We start from the raw sequence: 19,408 nt of genomic DNA on the forward strand, positions 1-19,408 counted from the left end.
CGCCCTGATGCCAACGTTCCCTTTTGTGTTGTGAACCATGACCTGAAATCCACAGATGTTTTAACGGCCTAACACAACCCCCCCCTCCCCTCCCCTCCCCTCCCCTCCCTCCCTCCCTCCCCGCCTCCAGCATGACAACACGAGAAACACAGCAAATAAAAAAAAGCATTAAAAGATAATTATGAGACGCTTAAAAAAAAAAAAAAAAAAAAAAAAAAAAAAAAGAGAGAAAAAGTTAAAGTACGTACACGTGTAAGGCAAATATATAATCTGTTCTATAAACAATAAAACAAAGTAGCAGGAAGCTGTAATCATTTCTCTTCATCTGTCAGATTCACATTTACATTAGTGGAGGAAATCACTCTTCTGTTTGATATCATCAGTTCTGGAGTTGGATTAGGATTTTATTATCCGCACAGTTTACCGTGGGAAGAGTGACGACTGAACAGAGTGTGAATTTGATGTATTTTTTTCTTTTAGTATCGCTGCATCGTGTACCTGCAGTGTGACTTTCAGTGTTCATGCCTGTGTGGCTGATGTTTGTGTGTGAAACAGGAAGAGGTTGAAGCGTACGTCGGCCTCGTTGAGCAGCGGGTCGAACTTCAGTTAAACGGCCGAAGAGGCGAGGCGAGGCGAGGCGGGGTCGGGCCCGAGCGTCCTCGCCTCCTCCTCCTCCTCCTCCGCCCAGAGCACCTGCGTCAGAGCTCGACGGCTCTCCTCATAAACCATCGCTTCTTCAAGTAATCCAGATTGATGATTCCAGTCCTGCGGCGTCGCTGATGGTCGACTGATGGATGGATGTCCAACGGATGGGTTAACGGACGTGAAACAACAACAAAAAAAAAAAAAAAAAAAAAAAAAAAAAAAAGGCGGAGGAGGACAGAGAAAATCCGGAAGCACCCGAAAGGAGATCGTCTGGTATTCTGGTGTTCCTGCCGTCCACCACGGTGAAGCGTTTTTTGTTTTTTTAGTTGTGTGTGGGGTAAGTGGGAAGGGGGGGCAGCAAACTTCCATCAGGAGGACGTGTTTCAGCACGAAAAAGCCACGACTTGCAAAAACAGAAGAATTACAGGACTTGTAACAGACTGAATGACACCTGGAAGACGGTTCAAGGTGACGGAGGGGAGAGTGAAGGGGGTGGAGGACAGTTTGGCAGGCGGAGCGCCACCTCGCGGGCCTCTGCTTGAAACTAGGGTGACTCTGATGCTGTACAATCGACGATAAGGTGGCGGGCACGAGTTAGAAGCAGTGAAACCATTAAAATAAGGCAACTTTTAATGATCTTGTCCGTAGCGAGGGGTCGATATATTTTCCCCCCTCAATGTCCAGCCAGAAAATAAATCAAATGTGTCTAATTTGCAGCCCCTCGACTGAAAGCGCTCGGGGGGAGCCCTGCGGATGGAAATGTCAGTCGCTCGGTTCTAACCACTTTGGTCCGGCTGGATGTCGGGAACGGCGCGGCCTCCAGCGGGCCGCTAGCGGGGCTTTTGTTTTTTTTTTGTTTTTTTATTTATGTTTTTTCTTTTTTCAGATGCTCAGCCTTGTTCAAACTATTTCCGTGTCTCCAATCCCACCTCACACCGAAGAAATAATAATCATTAATCTGAGATCTGGGCGAGGAATAAGCCAGCAGGACAGTGACGATCACAAAGAGGGTCCCAGTGACGGAGAGAGGGGCTCAACATGAAGAAAAAAATAAAAAGTCTAAACCGTCCACCGTGTGGATCGGCAAAGGTTTGTAACAAGGGGGGGAAAAAAAGTGTTTGACACCTCATCCATTGCCTCATTAAGACAAAAAGTTCTCCAAAAACTTAAAATGAATCAATAAACTGAGCCATGTTAATTAATCGTCTTCGTCGTTTGTAGGCAAAGGAAAAAATAAAAAAAATCTCATGCTTAGATGACGAGCTGGAAGCCCCTCCCCCTCCTGTGGTGCAGAGAGAACCGGCGGCTTGCAGGCGTGGTTTGAGTCGATCCGTGCAGGCCGGCGCGTCGGTGGAGTTACTTCAGTGTCTTGGCGTCTGGCGCGGGATCGGCGGCGGCGGGAGTCGGGGCTTTCTGGCTGCTGGGTTTGGCATCGTCCTTGGCGGCGGGGGCGGCGGGGGCGGCGGGGGCGGTGGAGGCGGAGGGGCCGGGGGCGGGGCCTGAGCTGGCCTGGCTGTGGGGCCGACTGGTGGGCTGAGAGGGGTGGCGGCGGCGGCCGTCTCCGCTGGATGAGTGTCTTCTGCGGCGTCCTTCCTCCATCGGTGGCTAGAACAAGAAATAACGACTTTAAGAAAAAAGAAAAACTACAAACACACACAACCTCATGTTCAGGTCTTCAGATATTTTTTTGAAAATTGTCCATCAAACCTCAAACATCCAACTTACATCAATTCTGAAATCTTCCAGGCGTTTAAACTTGCTCAGGTGCTCCTGCAGCTTGGGGTCAATCTCCATGGTCTTGGCTTTGGAGTATTTAAGGAAGGCCCAGAACTTCTCCAGTCCATAAAGCTGGCCTGTGATAAAGAAAAAAAAAAAAAGCCAGACGTCAGAAAACATCACAGAGATGATAAACCATGTTGTTTTTCCATCTCCTCTCATCTGACGGCTTCACGTTTCCTCACCGGCCTCGTAGTCTTTGAGGGTCTCCTCCTGGAAGTCCTTGAAGATGTCCGGCCTGAACTTCTTCTCCAGACCGTAGCTGTAGTACCTGAACAGGCACTCCAAACCGTACCTGGGAAATAATGAGTTTAGGAAAAGGATTTAGATACGACTTAGGTACAAAAGACGTGAAAAAGAGACCATCAGAGCGAGTGGCTGGAGATTTATAGCAGACAATATTAATTAAAACGCAAACAGACTCAACCATAACCACAATAATATCATAACCTACACTCATAACCTGTCAGCACCTTGCACACATAATGTTTACAGCCACGCTAAGGCTTTAGGCTTCTCCGACAATTTGATGCCGTAGCTACGGTGTCAGCCCAAACCCTACGCAGACCCGAGCACCGTAGTTGACTTCATCTCCACAGTTTTCAAGTTGATTGTTTTGGTTCAATAAAGATGGAACAAATGGAGGAAAGGTTAACTGAGGAGGTTCAGAGATGCAAACATTTGTACGACTCATCTACGCCGAAATATCGGTGAAAGTTTCAGTCGCTGTTGTTGAAAGTGAAGCAGGAAGTAGAAACAAACATTAACCGGACTGGCAAAAAAGACACAGCGCCGACTAGTGTTTGGGTGGCGCCATTACAGAGCGAGCCAGACTGACGAGCGCACAAGTAAAAATGGCTCGCACCGGCGCAGGCGACGTACGTATGTTACTGCTTATTAGTCGGCACTGCTCTCAGTTCTTTCTTTTTTTTTAAAGGCACATTATCTCCAAAGTGTTTTGCACTGTCTGTACTGTACTGCTGGTCTTTGCACCGTCTCTCGTTCTTGCACTGTTGTTTGCACAGTTTACACTGTTCGTACTGTTTGTGCATAAGCTTGCGTACGCGCACTTTAGGCTCAGCGACTTGTATTTACTCCTGTGTCTTCATGTAGCTCCACAGTGCTGGAGGTACTGCACCTGCTATATATGGTTGAAATGACAATAAAAACCTCTTTGACCTTTAGAAATGACGGCGCAAGAGTTCACTGATCACAAGCAGACAAAGCAACCGAGTAAATGTCAAAATGTGAAGCTCAGTCTGCGCCACACAGGCCTCTGACTACATCTTCTAAATGAGTAGAGGTGAGAATATTTAGTATTAATGGGTCCAATGACCGACGTGAAGCGTTGTCTGCAAATTCCTTTGATGCCCGATCAATGCACACACACACGTTCTGTGGTTTGACCCTTGGCCCGACCCGTAGTTTGGGAAACTCTCAAAACTTTTTGCTATCGTCAGCAGAGCAGCTTTAGGAGCATCGACTTTAATATCTTCCACCCCCTATGACAGATAGCCAAGTTTCCAAACACTGCATGTGCATGTTTGCTCATTAAATAAAGGCTCTCACCTGTATCCCTCCTTCCCGTCCTCGACCACCAGCTGTCTGAACTCCTCGTACATCTTTCTGTTGAAGTGATCCCGAAGGAAAAATGACCAGAAGCGGAAGAGCGTGTTCATCTCCTGCGACTGGCCGATTCCTAGCCGCTTCCGTTCTGTGATTGGTGGAGAGAGGAGGGTTTCTTAAAAGATGTTTCTCCCCCCCAAAAAGGAAGAAAAGGAAACAGCAACTATAATACGTCCAAAAAATAAGAGAAGAAGAGGGAGCGTACCATTTAGGCAGCGCCGGCGATACTTGTGGTAAACGTGTTGCGTGAAGCCGTTCTCCTTGAGCAGCTCGTGTGACGGGTGCTGGAACTTGGGGAGGGACTGGGGCGTGCAGCCGATGTTACCCAGGGCTGGGGTGCCCTCTGACGGGCTGGCGTTAGAGCTGAGAGGGAGGACGGTGGAGGAGAAGGACACATATTCAATTTTGGATCCACTTATTATTATTATTATGCATTATTTTACATAAATAAACCCGCCCAGCACCTTATTTTTTAATTACCCATAATATCTCTGCAATACTTACTGCAGCGCCGTAAGGCTAAAGTCATTATTCTAGACTATAAGACTGTCCTGTGTCAGATATTAGATTATAATAAGAGAGAAGAGATGCAAATAGTAGCAGAGTGGAGAGCAGAGTCTCACCTGACGGAGGCGGTGCGGGATCGATGCTCTCTGGAGTCCATCACCCAGCCGACGTGACACTCCATGGGCGGGTTTGAGCTGTGTCTGGTCTTCCTCTTCCTGGGCGTCTGAGAGGAGAAAATGAAATATTGTCAAATGTTCTCTCGCGCGGGTGTTTGCGCCATTAACGCCTCAAAACCAGGCGGCGCCGGTTTGTCTCACCTTGGCGTCGACGGGCCGACTTTCCTTCACCACCGGGTAGAAGCGCGGCGTCATGGTCGGGTCCTTCCGGTGAGGCGTGCGAGGCGTGCGCGGCGTCCGGGCACTGCGGTAGTTGGGCGAGTCAGGCACGGTAGTTGGGAGCGAGCGAGCTATCGAGGATGGCTCGGGGGCGCCGAAGAGTTTGTTTGCCAAAGCGTCTGTGGGGACTGAGGAGAAAAGGAGGAAAAGGGATTTGTTATGAAAGAAAGTGAATCTAACGGCTTCGTTTATGTCTCAGTGTGATGGTTGTAGACCATCATGAGCTGTTTTAGGATCCATTAATATCAGAATTAAAAGGAAGTATGAGTCACAGAATAACACAAATGAGGTTAATAGCTTTAAAACCCTGAAGCTGGAAAATATTCAAAGAATGAAGAATAGCTTTTTGAATGGAGACAGATATCTAGTCCCGAGTTTTTGGAAAATGGGATTATAAAAACCATACTGGGATCCCTGTCAGTGTTTCCCATCCAATGCTAATACTGCGGCGGCCTGCCCCGTCAACCATGGTCTCATAACGAATCCAAAATATTTTGTTTTTCCTATTTCTCCAGAAAGCATCTCTCCCTCCGTCCCTCCCCCCAGACACCGGTCGCTCACCTTATCTGTACTGAATTTAACCCGACGGAGAAACCGTCACGGACAACTCACGCAGCATGAGAAGCTATTTGTGTTGTTCACAAATAAAAATAAAAATGAAACCCGATGTTTGTGCTCTTGATTTTTTTTAGACCATGAAGATTTGCAATTATTTAAAGACAGTCGGTCAAAACTCGAAGGAAACGACTCCAGACGTATCTTAACTTTATAAGCACGAGCTAGCAAAGTTAGATTGAAAGTCAACTTTACTATAAACTAGATTTATTGGTTGATACTTTATTTAATCTAACATACATTTATCCATAGAAAGCCACGTCTCAAAAGCTTATGTTTAGCTTTCCTGTATATTAACTGCACTATTTTTCGCTAAATCCAAAATCCGCGTTATTACGGTAATTTATGACGGACTGATATGAAATGCAGGTTCTTATTTTATGTGCCATATATTGTATTTTGGCTTTTGTTAAGACTGTAGAATTATACAGGACATATTTCAATCATACCGCTCATTGAAAAAGACATTATCAATCTTTTCTGAGATAAACTGTGGCATCTGGACGATCTGAAGTCAGTAAAACATTTAAGACTTTTAAACAAATTTTCTCCTCCAACTAAAATGTGACAATTACAATTTTTAAAGGCCTAAAGAAAAAAAGTTCATCATTTTTCTCTGGACCCAGTGATTGGGAACCACACAATGCGTTAAACTACAAAGAGAAAAATCACGTTTAGTTTATATAAGTGCGTCCTTACTCTGCTGGGGTCGAGGGGGGCCTGGGGGCACTTCCTGGTTGGGATCGACGGGGGGCTCGGGGGTCAAACAGTCAAACTGTTCGCGGCTGATCAGGTGGACCTTCTTGAAGTTCTCCACCTCTTGCTGTGAAAACGAGAAGATCGGGTGTTATGAAGGTTATCACAAATAAATAATAAGTAAACACTGGATCCGTGCCTCCAGGATGAAGAACACACTGTAAAACAAAGTTTCAAGTATTTCAATCTGAAATAAATAAGTAACTGGGACTTTGATTGGATCATTAACACACAGACCTTAGCTGCAGCAGTCTGGAGGCCGAGATGCAGCAACAAAACATGGCTGCCCAAAACAGTTTTTTCACCTTCATATCTGACGCCTCTAACGCTCTGACGCGACTACATGAAGCGACCGGGTTATATCAGCGCACACCTCCTGAATTTTCCAGACAGCTCTTAGTAACACAACGGTTTTCATCCCTGCTACAGAAACAGCTCAGTGAAAGTGAAACAACGCGGGTAAGAATCCTCCTCGTGTTTCAGGGTCATCGACTCACACTCGCCCCGCCGTCCCTCCAAGTATCCTCAGATCTTTGAGCGTCCATCTTCGCCTTCACCCCCACGTCAGCTCTTCAGGCCGAGGCCGAGTCATGCGGGGTTTATTTATAAACAAGCCTCCTGTGTTCCACACGCAGCTGGACGTGAGCCGGCGAGCACGTGAAGGTCCCACAATGAGACGCAACAATGCAACAATGGGCAGCGACGGCAACAAAACCATAACAAAACTCACAAAGAGGTGGCTTTCCATATCCAGAAACAGCTCTAACTGAAGAAGAATAAATCTACTCATCACCCAGCCTTGGGCAGAAACACCTCCAATGTGTCAGCGACCTGGAAGCTGTCAGAAGAGCTGATCTTTATGTATTTGTGCGCAGATTTGTTTCTACAAGCTGAATCCTCATTATTCCACGACACCGAAACGGAATAAAACAACCTCAGTCGTCTGCATTGAGCTCACCTTGATGGTGGCGTACTCGGGCTCGTACGTGTCGTCCCACAGGTCCTGCTCGTAGTAGAAGAGCCCGTCGTTGATGACCTTGACCAGCTCGCTGGTCAGCTTGGCGCGTGACGTGTGGTGCCCCGTGCGGTCGCCGCCCGGGTGCTTCCTCAGGTAAGGCGGCGTCTGCGTCACGATCAGGATCTTGTTGACGTCGTGGTCGTCGATCTCGCCGTCCGTCTCCTCGTCCGACCAGTCGGTGAAGGTGTTGCGCCGTCCGTCGATCTGCTCCATCTCCTCGTCGAACATGAAGTCGAGCTCCTCCGGCTCGTCCGGTTCTGCTCCGTCCTGATCAGAGCGACGAAAACAAAAATATAAGAAGTTATTGTACGGGTTTAAATTACATTCACCGTTTAATTTAACTAAATGACTGTCAATAACATAAATAGCAGAAAGAACAGACATTAAAATCTTTAACTGTAGCTTTAAAACAATTCTTAAGGGAAATGACTACGTTCAGGGTTTTGTGTCTTCTGAAACAAGACTCCTCCCGATACATTTTCTTACTCACTTTATTTGCTGAGGTAGCAGGGGAGGGCGAGGAGCCGGGCTGGGGCACAGGAGAGCGAATCGATTCGTCCTTTTCCTTCTGCTGCAATGATGGGGCCTTCATCAGTCAACCGAACACACGGGAAAGGAAAACAGGAGGTGGAGGGAATGGAAAAAGATGAATGATGATGATGATGATGTGCAAAGAATAAAATAATAATTTAATGGGTTGATTTCTGTGCAAAAAAAAACTGCATAACAAATATAGAAAAGCACAGATGTGTTGAATGTAAATGTGGGGAAATTAAATAAAAACTGATGCGAAGAAGCTGCGAAGAGGATACCTTGATAAAAAAATAATGTCTGATGTCTACTTAGCAGCTTAAAGGGGAACTACTGTTTTCTACAACCTGGACCTTATTTCTGGCATTAACGATCGTTTAGATCTGCGTATATCCGTATAGTGGGAGTGACTGGGGCACCGAAACGCAGCCTCTAAATAACGCATTATCTGCCACGAAACTTGTTCATTTCAACAATATTTTGTTATGATACGCTAGTGCTATTCCCTGTTGAGTCTGGAGTTACCTGCTATCATCATCTGGGGTCTTTAGATTGACCTTACAGACCCCGGATGATGTCTTCTGACCTGGATGATGCTAGTTTTTTGTAACATGGCTGAATATTTTTGCGATTCTGAGGTTGTGGACGAACCATAGGACGAACTCAACGGGGAATAGCACTAGCGTATATATCATAACAAAATATTGGTGAAATGAACGAGTTTCGTGGCAGATAATCCGTTATTTAGATGCTGCATTTCGGTGCCCCAATCACTCCCACTATATGGATTTACGCAGATCTAAATATCTCCCACTTGACTACAAATGACACAAAAGTTATATGGGTGAGTAAACGATTGTATTTTATGCCAGAAATAAGGTCCAGGTGGTAAAAAACAGTAGTTCCCCTTTAACTGTGAAAACTGTGCACGTAAATCATTTTTTAGAGCCCAAGTTTAGTGGATTAAATAAGATTTAAATCTGATTCCAAGTCCAAATCCAAAAATCAAAGCTATTCAATTTAACCTGATACAGACCAGAAAAGCAGCAACTCAAGACAGTTTGACATCTAATTCGCCCTTTTTAAACAAGTTCTCTCATGAGAAACATGTTTTAGAATCTAATTTGTTTCTGTAATTACTCATTTTAGACATCTGCTCCAAGGAGCTGGATTCCACAGATTCATCTTTGAATGCATCATGGACAGGGACCACCAAATAAATAAAAAAATGTGATATAACGACATGATGGGAACACAGAAGCTACACATCATAGCTGCAGACGTTCTTGCAGCACTCATTCACTTCCTTAAACCCTTGAAATTTCACCTTTTCTGTGCTGACCTTGGGTCTGGCTGGGGAAGGTCTGGGCCTCTTCTTCACCTCGATCCAGGACTCTGAGTCCAGGTCGGGGAGGCTGGCGGAGAGGCCCTTGGGCATCGTCTTGAGGTTGGAGATGTCTTGTTCAGTCTTGGTCTGGCGCTTCACGGGTGTGGACGCCCCGGGAGACCCTGCAGCGAAGACACAGACAACATTTCCTGTGATTAACTACATATCTACATATAAAATCACAAAAATGTGATACGGGACGAGTAGAGCAGCTTTAAAAAGTCGTACCAAAAAAGCCTTACTTTCCAACAGGAACTAATAAATCAGGTTCATTAACGGCCGGTCAGAGCGCTTACCCATGGAGTCGTCTGTCATCTGTCTGGGGACAAACTCGGGGCAGTTGATGAGCTGGGAGAAGTCAGTGTGAGTTTGGTTAGGCATGGTCAGACCTGGCAGCGGCCACTTCTCTGGATCCACCTTCCGACGAATCTTCATGTCGATCACTTCCACTTCTTTACTGTCCTTCAAAGCCTGACGGGACACGTGATTGGTCAGTTTATGACCTTATCCTCACAGCAACGCATTCACTTTTTTTTTAATCCAGTGTGCTTACTTCGATAATGAGGTTGACGTCGGTGGTGAGGGCCTGAACTCTGTGGAAACTGGCGATGAGTCCGATGGGCAGGAAGCCCTCCTGGTCCATCTTCCTCCGCAGGAAAAAGTCACGCTCCAGGTTGTCCAGGCTGAAGTAGTACTCACTATGAAAGGGGCAGACGAAGAAAAAGAGAAGTGGTTGAAAACAAAAAAACTGCTGTTATGTGGGAGGCCGTTGCAGGGATGCAGGTGAAGGGAAAACCCTCTTGAAAACGGGACAGGAGTCAGGACGTGTAAACAAACACCATCCACAGAACCCCAAATCAAAACCAGAACCCTTAACAGGATTTCAAAGACCGGGTAACTTAATACAGATTTAAACTGGAGGGGGCACCGAGTGCACACACGGAAACTGTTATCCCTCAGCTATGTGCCAGAAATACTACCGTCTGAACACACACACACAGTTTTCAGCCAAGCCACCGTGGTGGGGCCAGGACCAGGATGTGTGTACGCTAAGATTTGAGACTCAAACACGTGATGATACAGATGGACACGGGAAACTGTTGCAGGTGAGTGGATGAACCATCAAATGCTTCAAATAATGACCCGTATCGCACGGTAGTGGAGCATCGAAGAGGACACGACAGCAGCGGCTTCGAAAGCTACCAAGGAGTCTGTGTTGTTAGCGTATCAGTGCACAAGTCTTGCCGTCATTCAACGGAAATTTCTGCACAAAAGCTGCACTTTATTGCTTTTGACTGCACCTAAAACAGGCCCGTAAAGTAGCTGCCAGTAGTCCCTCACAGAGCGCTGCCTGTGTTCCGGCCACAAGCACATAACTGCCTCAAAAGGAAAGAAAGACTAAAAAAAAAAAAAAAGGATCAATGTCAATGTTTTTCATACATTCTTCTTGTCAGAATCTTTAGCCTACATTACCCACAATGCAACTCGCCCACCGACTGGATTCAGATGTGTTTTGAGAGCCGTACCTGAACAGCTGTCCTACTTTAAGATCTACAGAAGCGTAATGTCTGCTCTCTAAGTTCACGGCCGAAAGTTTTCATCCTTGTTTTGCTTCAATGCTGAGATCAGAGTTGTGAAAAGTTCTCTCCATTGATATTTAGTCAGAGAAGAGACATGAAGAGCTCATCACTTCTACAGCACGTCTCACGTTTCATCGCCCGGCTCCATTCCTGTAAAAGAAACGCCAAACTTACATCTGCCTCTTGATGTAGTCCTTCAGCAGGTCGTGATCCACGGCGAAAAGGTCGTTGCTGCTCATGTTGTCGTAGTAGTAGGTGACAGAGTTGCCGAACTTCTGGCCGTAGGGTCCATCTTTCATGTCGTAGGACTTGTAGCCGTAGTGGTAGTCATAGTGGCCTAGGACAGAGATTTACAATGTAATTAAACATCAAACCACACTTGGCTTTGTCTGTATCTGTTCTTATTCACTTTTACATTCTGACTGGTCATCTCTCCTCTTCTCTTTATGTTTTGTCGCCTCTCTCACATAAACTGTTCTTCAGTCTAAAGCCAGATTCACGGTCCTCTTCTCTGTAGCATAACATGCACCTCTCACATCATGCCAACCACAACACGACAGCTGTGAATGGTTTCTCTCAGAGGCGGACAAGGACAGGAAATCCCCCCCTCCTTCAGCCTCTACACACCATCTACTCAGACGTCTGCTCTCTTTTTCTGTGATTAAGTGATTTTAGTAAAAGTAACCGTTGTTTGACATTTATTAGCTCCAACTCCTAAATGAATGGCTCACTTCCAGTCTCCATTGCTTGATGTAGAGAGGGAAGCTAAGCTGATTAGCATAATTAACGCACAGCGCACAGTAGAGGTTGCAAGTCTGACTAATCTCTGATGACGTCACTAGTAGAAACACAGTAGAAAGTAAAGCTTTGCGACAATGAAATCTATATTCTTGACCTGAATACATGTGCTACATACTGTGTATAGGCTGTATAAAAACAGGCAGCACCTCAGCACCATCAATAGCATTTAATAGTACTCCTGTTACCGCAGGACGTTTTTGTAAAGTTGTTAATTGACCGTCTTTGAGAGGATTTGGTCCCTTCCTCTGTTAGCGTTAGCGGATGCCTTTTCAGATGAGTTTGCATTACAGTAGCACTTCTGCTGTATGTCAGGAATGACTTGCATATTTTGCATGGGCTTCATTAGTGAAGTATTTCCACACGCTTGGTGAACCGCTGCTAGTTTGCTGCAACGAACCACTGAGACTCTCATGTTTTTTTCTGAGGTGAGGTTTCTGACTAGTCGACATAATTCTTAAAGCGTCACTGCACAGCAGAGAAGTTGATAAGCTGACTAGTCTGTACAACCACTAGCGCACAGGTATAAGCCACAGATGGTGTAAAGATGGACGGCAGAACTGCTGTTGGCTGGATGCAGTGTAAGTCATAAGCTCCACCTCCTCCATGTTAGTGGGTGGGACTAAAACACTAAAATACACGTCAAATAATATTTTTTTCCAAGGATGGTACTGTGCAGACTTTGGCTCCAAATTCGCAACATGGTGCTGTCCATATCCCCAAGAAAATAGCGTCAGTTTGGCTAACGCAAGGAAGTGGCAACGCATTGTCCATATTTATATACAGTCTATGGAATAAACGTTTAACAGTGAAGGCTACAAAGTAGGCTCTTCAAAGATCAGTTGTGGGAGTTTAAACCAAGCTTACTTTGGTGACAGTGACTCTCAGGAGCCTTTTTAAAAGGAAACTTGCTTTTATCAAGACATTTTTACCCAGCATGTTATTTGTGTACCTTTAATTTCATTCTATGTGCATTTCCTTCTATTTTTTGCTGAGCTTGTTACTTTCTTATTTAGAATTTTTGCTATGGTCATAACAAAAACAGAAGTCAGGTTGTTATTTTAATTAAATATCAAAAATGCCCACAGAAAAAGTACATATGAGACGATATGATTCACGACTAAGGTCTCCTGGCAGCTATTCTATTCAAAGACAATAATAAGAACAACATTAAATGTGTAAAAAGCACGTCTGCATGACTCTGCCCGAGTAAATACGAGCGCACACACGAGACCAGAGTAAACAAACAACGACAAAGTTCATCTGCTCTGCATTACGTCTGACCGTTTGTTCACAGCTTCTCAACGTACCCTCAAGGAGACGGCGGAGACGTAAAACCGGGTTTAAAAACTTCCTCGGATTATTTGTAATCTTTCTTTCCTTTCTACAAGGCTGTCGGCTGGTTCTCTAGCGCAGCGAGCGAAGGCAGTTGTGAAATAGGAAGCAGAAAGCGAGAAAAAAGAAGAGCGAGGGGAGGAAGAGAGAGAGAGTAAAATAAGACAATGTGTTTGAAAGGCTGAGTAAACAACAGGGGGGCTAGAGGCAGAGTCCTGCCAAAAACAACAGGCCTTTACTGAAACCTGCCTCTCCCGCGGGATCCAAGGCCTCCCCTCGTTCCAGTAATCTCAGGTTGTTACTGCACGTTTATTTTATTTTATTTAGTTTTCGCTGTAGAGCCAGATCAGGGTCACCAAGCCACCCAGCGGGAGAAGCAGCCCAAACACAACCAGGACTAGATGTGAAAACACACAGTTCTGTCTGATTACCAAGAGACCGTTTCCCTAAACGAGTCTAAATAAGTAATGATTGCATTTTAGCAACGAGGAGGATATTTAACGACGGTATGCAGCAACTGTTAGGCTACAAATCCTCAAAATGAGATCATAAAAGAGAAAGGAAGAGGAAGTTCACTCCAGTACCATTAAAAAAAGCTCACTATAGCTTATGACAGATGTTTTAACAACAGCTCTGAAGAGAAACAACAACATGATCGACTATTCATACTACCTAATAGACTGTAAATGGATTTCTTGAAGGTCACATTGGTTAAATTAACATGGACACTAGTTATTCCCCTAATAACTGGAATAAAATTAAACAGAATAGAGAGATCTGATCAGAAATAATTCTTCAATCTTTCTGCACACATTTGCCACACGCAGTTTTAAGTTTCAAGGCGGCACAGACGCACGGAGGTAGCAGCAAAACAACCCGTCGATCATCAAGTGTTTCAAAATACGAACAAAGCCGGAGTCGAGGACAGCAGCGTTAAAAACGTGGCTCCGTCTGTTGAGTCAGTTTGATGTTGTCGAAAAAAAGGTTTAAGTGAATAATTCATCACAGCAGACAGAACCATTGTGTGCATGTTAAAACTGTTCTATTCTATATGATGTTTTGAGTCCTGTAAACACATACACCGATCAGGGATAACATTACGACCACCTTCCTAGTATTGTATAGGTCTCTCTTGTGCCTCTAAAACAGTTGCAACTCATCAGAGAATAGACATGGGCCTTCTGAGGGTGAGGGGCCTCTGTGGATCATCCCACAGATACTTGATCAGTTTGGGATCTAGTGAATTTGGAGGCCAGGTCAACACCTTGTGCTGTTCTTCATGGTTCTTTGAGTTGTTCCTAAAGCGTTTTTGTGTGTGTGCCTGTGTCAGGCTGCATGCTGCTGGGGAGAGTGTCATTGCTATGGGTTGGGGGGTCTGGTCTGGTCTAGGTGGGTGCTACATGTCTAAGAAACATCAACATGTGTGTAGTGTCAGTGAGGCTGGACCAACTTCAATGCTGAGATCAGAGTTGTGAAAAGTTCTCTCCACAGATGTTTAGTCAGAGAAGAGACATGAAGAGCTCATCACTTCTACAGCACGTCTGCAGGTTAAATGTGACCGATGGTTTCATTACAATAAATCTGCTGCATCGGTTTACTGTATGTCACCATGTTAGGGTTGCCTAAAAAAAAAGCATTTTAAGGAGGATAAAAAAGGGACGACAACCACAGAAGAAGGAGGCGGCTGCAGGTAAATTCCATTTAATTTAGAAGAAATTTATATTAAAACCTACCTCTCCCGCCACCTCTGCCTCGTCCCCGTCCTCTTCCTCTTCCGCGCCCTCGACCCCTGAACCCTCCGCGGAACGGCGCCCCCTCGCTCTTCACGCTGGACACCTCGTCATGGTCGTCGCGCCACTCCCGCTCGTACTTCTGACTGTGCCAGTCTGCGGGGAAACCAGCAAGCGGTCAGCACAACTCCACGGCGGACATGCAGAAACCGTACCAACGTCATTTAACTCTCTCTCGCTATATGCACGGCCTGATCTCTTCTTTGCAGCCGGCACCTTTCATTTCCTCAGTAAATGCAAGAAACAAGAGTTATTTATATAGAGCACATTTAAATTGTTGAGATATGAAAGCAGAAGTAGACGACTGAAAGAAGCTCCCCACATCCTACTGCTGCGTCATGAGAACAGTCTCAACCTCAATGTAATAATATGTTTGATATAATCAACACATGCCTAAGAAAGTCAGTCATTTAAAAACATTTAGACTCTTCTGAGGCAGCTAACGGTCGTTATCCGACACCTCCACTATGTAACCTGAACACATGCGGCCTCAATTGGGCCCTCTGTGTCGTGTGAGGACGTCTCGGACTGACCTCTGAGGTCGTTCCTGGCGTTCGGAGGCAGACGGGGGTTTTCGTTCTGTCTGCTGTTGTTCCTGGAGGCCGAGCGCTCCCTGGGACCCTCGGACTTCACCTCGATCATCAGAGGAACCCACTTCTGCTTGTTCCCTGTTTGGAGTGACACACAGGTTTAATTATTTAGACCACAATTCAGTTTTAAATAGAGGACTTTCATAATAATAGTAGTAATATATTGTTTATTATAAGTTTTATCAAAGGTGAAGTTTATTTTCAAGGTAAAGTACACTTTTGTCTTTATCTACAGATGCCAGTCTAATGGTCTGTGTTCAATAAAAAGATGACTTATGGGTAAAAACAATAACGATACTCAAGAACCAGACAAAGACTGATACCACTTTCTATTTAAATATTGTTTTTTTTCCATTTTTCATCTTAATTTTTACTATAAACAGCATCTAAATCCCTTTATAATGAAATGCAGCTTTGTGTCTGAACCCTGTTTGACAACAATACTCATTCTGAATTTCATAAATTTTAAAAAGCTTAAAAAACTAAATAAAAGACGTATCTCCATGCAAGTCTCTACTTTTGTTGAACACTGGTATATGAAATCGATTGTTTTTTTTATACCAGAACTTAATAAATCATTAACTTTGTAATCATAACTTAGATTTTTTTTAGACAGAGATGGTAAAAGTACAACTTTCATTAATCATTAATTCATGATTTGTCCTATGAAGGGTCACGGAGGGGCTGGAGCCTATCCCAGCTGTGATTGGGCGAGAGGTGGGGTGCACCCTGGACAGGTCTCCAGTCTATCTCAGGGCTAACACAGAGAGACACTCACACCTACGGCCAATTTAGAATCACCAATGAACCTAACGAGCATGTCTTTGGACGGTGGAAGGAAGCTGGAGAACCTGGAGAGAACCCACTCAGACACAGGGAGAACATGCAAACTCCACACAGAAAGAAAGGCCCGAGTCGGCCCATGGATTTGAACCCGGAACCTTCTTACTGTGAGGCATCCGTGCTCAATTTTCATTATGACAACATATACAAATGATTTAATCGAGTGTCATTCTCTGTGGATGAGAAACTCTCCTGCAGTACCTCAGCTGGCCAGCAGGCCGCATCAGTGATCTGCTGTTCAAACCAACATCTGGTAGTCAGCCTGTTGTGTTGTGGCTATGTGGGCGAGTTTGTGACAAGATACCACATGAGATGGGAGAGAGGAAGTGACAGCCAGTTTAATTTGACGTGGCCTTGCGTCGGTCAAGGATGCAGAGAGAGGGAGGGAGGGAGAGGGAGAGAGAGAACAAAAGGAAACAAGAAAGCAAGCAAGCGAGGAGAAAAATTGGAGGATATGGTAATGCTAAGGCTACAGTAAAGAATTTGATATTCTGCGATGTGGGAAATCTTTTGTGGGATGGACGACAGCTAGACAAAGTGTTTCTTTTGCTTCAATGCCGAGATCAGAGTTGTGCTAGTCCTCTTCATTTGTGTTTAGTCAGAGAAGAGACATGAAGAGCTCATCACTTCTGCAGCACATCTGCATTTGAGACTTGACAAACACACGTCCAGCAGAAAAGTTTCCAAACAAACTTTTATATTTATAAGTAGATATAAGTGTTTGTGGTTTGAGTCTGAGTCACACCACGGTGCATAAATTACCTCTAATTACGCGTTTAAGCGGACATATTGCTCGCAGAGACACCAAACTAAACTGGTACCCAAACATAACAGCAGCACGGCAATGAAACCACTGCCAGCACATTTGTATGCCAGTATTGTTTCAGGGGGGTAAAAAGAGAGAGGGAGGCAGGAAGTCCCCAACACAGCAAACTCATTTTGTTGGGTACTCTGAGGGCAGCCATGTTGTGAAGGTCAGAAAACACTCGCTGCCTGCCTGGCACAGTTTAAGCCTTTAATAGCTGCCAAAACAACCACCAGTTACCGCAAACCTCCAACTCTGGCATCTGTTGTAGGCACAAAGTTTAAAATAAAGCAACCAAGAGCCAATACGTCTGCTTGAACTGTACTAACGTCTTTAATACAATAAGGAAATAACTTTACGTCATCTGTCATAATTTAGCCTCAGCTATTGATTTTAAACCATAAACCAGGAAGGTTCGGTGTCATTATTGACATTATTGACTTAAAACGGACAAATATAAAAGCATAAAACTTTTATATGACGCCTTAATATGGTAAGTTGCAACATCTGCTGTAAGTCATGAGAACAACGCTGTTAGGCAACTGGACGGCTAACAGTTTAGCGAGCAAACAATCCAATAACTTAAAGGGGGACTACTGTTTTTTTACAACCTGGACCTTATTTCTGGCATAAAATACGATCGTTTACTCACCCATATAACTTTTGTGTCATTTGTAGTCAGTCGGGAGATAATTAGATCAACGTATTCCATCCATATAGTGGGAGTGAATGGGGCACCGAAACGCAGCCTCTAAATAACGCATTATCTGCCGCAAAACTCATTAATTTCACCAATATTTTCTTATCGTATGCTAGTGCTATTCACCGTTGAGTCTGGAGTTACCCGTTATCATCATCCAGGGTCTGTAGATTGACCTACAGACCTTTAATGCAACTTAACTTTAATCTATTATGTGCATTACTTTTTCATAATTATTGACTTCTTTTTTTTTTTTTTTTATTTGTCTCAGATGTTTATATTTTTAGTGTTCGTGCTTAACTTGTTGCACCGTAGATTGTAATTTCAATCCTATGCACGTAAGGCAGATTTCCTCCATGACTAAATTTCAGTATAGCATAGACTAATGTACCCTCATGAACTAAATGAAATGAGCTGCATTTTGAAATAAAAGAAAATAAATAAAACATGAAGTGTGAAGTGCTTAACTTCAGAAAAAGTAAAAAATAAAATTGAGGAAAAGCTTGAATTTCACCTTTTCTGTTTCAACAGTCGCAGATAATAAATCTCATCACATCTTAACAACTAAACACTCGTCTTTCTTTAGCTTTCTCCGGCTCGGTCGCCCGTTTCTTTCTTTCTTTTTCTTCCCTTTAACTCGCTTGTCTGTCTGTACAGTCACAATGTTTACCGCCTGGAATGCACAGACTTGATTGGTTGAGTGTTATCTCGTGGGATGGCATTACCTCGCATGCAACTGGTTAGCTCATCCGCTAAACCACTACCGTAACAACTATAAAAGCTGAGCCTGTTAAAACAGAAGCGCCCTGTCAGGTTTTAAATCAAAACCTTCTGTTTTGACTGTAGGTCCAGGTCGTTATAGGACGTCTTGTGAGGTCATGAATAACACAAGAGGGTAAACAGGACCCTGTTTGAAGGCAGTGGTAGTCTAAGCCATTAAACATTATTTGTAGGAGCAATGAGGTTAAGTAGCAGCGTAGGGTAGTTGCAGTTGTTTCTGCCCTTATGATCAGTTAAATATTCTGGAGCTTTCTTTGCTGGCTCAGTCTAACCAACAGCTTTTTCCATTTTGGATTCAATCACCTTTGTCCTTAAAGTGCTTGTTAGCTTTAGCGTTTTTTTGTGGGTTATTAAGCTAGCTGTGGAAAACCTCAAACACAAACTGAAATGTCAAAAAGAGCCAACGAGCTGGTTCATTTCCCTGATCATAATAAACAAATGTCTGATTCAATAAACTGGACAAAGGCATCAAAGAAACCAAACAAACATAGTTTTAGGCTGCCATTTTCTGACATTGCCAACCACAGCTGCTATGTTTAAAGCAGAACGCCTACCCTAAGCATTGTTGAGGTTTCAGTAGTTTTAGCCGTCATGCTAACAGTAGCATGCGCCGCCGCGTCAAACCTCCAAATCGATATTCACCTTTTTTCTTCGGTCCATTCTTCTGCGAGTCGTCGTCGCCATTCTTCTCCTCTCCCGAGTCGTCCGACTTGGCCTTCAGGTTCTCCTTGCTCTCCTCGTTGCTCTCTCTCTTCTCCTTTAGCTCCTTCTTGGCCGTCGTCCGTTTGGGGCCCTGGAGAGAGAACGGGTTCGGGACAGGTGGATATTTTAGAAAAGAGGTGAAGAAACTGTTAATTCAAACAAAGGACACATTCAAGCAAGACAAGAATTAGGGAGAAAGTCCTACAGTTCACTTCTTACTACACTATTT

The 19,408-nt window shown here is 44.4% G+C and overlaps 1 protein-coding gene across 2 annotated transcripts in view; it reads right to left on the reverse strand.

Annotated features, from left to right (window-relative positions):
• Nucleotides 1–230: 230 nt before the first annotated feature.
• The window catches only part of larp1 (La ribonucleoprotein 1, translational regulator), a 47,567-nt gene continuing 28,389 nt past the window's right edge, over nt 231–19,408 (reverse strand). Inside the window, exons 5-21 of one of the 2 annotated variants that reach the window (XM_084564913.1) lie at nt 19,120–19,270; nt 15,293–15,427; nt 14,703–14,855; nt 11,011–11,173; nt 9,810–9,954; nt 9,553–9,727; nt 9,212–9,378; nt 7,829–7,924; nt 7,279–7,605; nt 6,264–6,387; nt 4,872–5,077; nt 4,671–4,777; nt 4,253–4,410; nt 3,991–4,135; nt 2,607–2,716; nt 2,371–2,498; nt 231–2,250 (exon numbers count right to left, since the gene is read on the reverse strand). In XM_084564913.1, the coding sequence (XP_084421039.1) occupies nt 2,002–2,250; nt 2,371–2,498; nt 2,607–2,716; nt 3,991–4,135; nt 4,253–4,410; nt 4,671–4,777; nt 4,872–5,077; nt 6,264–6,387; nt 7,279–7,605; nt 7,829–7,924; nt 9,212–9,378; nt 9,553–9,727; nt 9,810–9,954; nt 11,011–11,173; nt 14,703–14,855; nt 15,293–15,427; nt 19,120–19,270 (2,739 nt within the window). In that variant the 3' untranslated portion in view covers nt 231–2,001. Of the gene's footprint in view, nt 2,251–2,370; nt 2,499–2,606; nt 2,717–3,990; nt 4,136–4,252; nt 4,411–4,670; nt 4,778–4,871; nt 5,078–6,263; nt 6,388–7,278; nt 7,606–7,828; nt 7,925–9,196; nt 9,379–9,552; nt 9,728–9,809; nt 9,955–11,010; nt 11,174–14,702; nt 14,856–15,292; nt 15,428–19,119; nt 19,271–19,408 lie in introns of both variants that reach the window. The other variant, XM_084564912.1, reaches the window with a different exon arrangement.

Source organism: Chelon labrosus (genome assembly GCF_963514085.1).
Source record: "Chelon labrosus genome assembly, chromosome: 17".
NCBI lineage: Eukaryota > Metazoa > Chordata > Actinopteri > Mugiliformes > Mugilidae > Chelon > Chelon labrosus.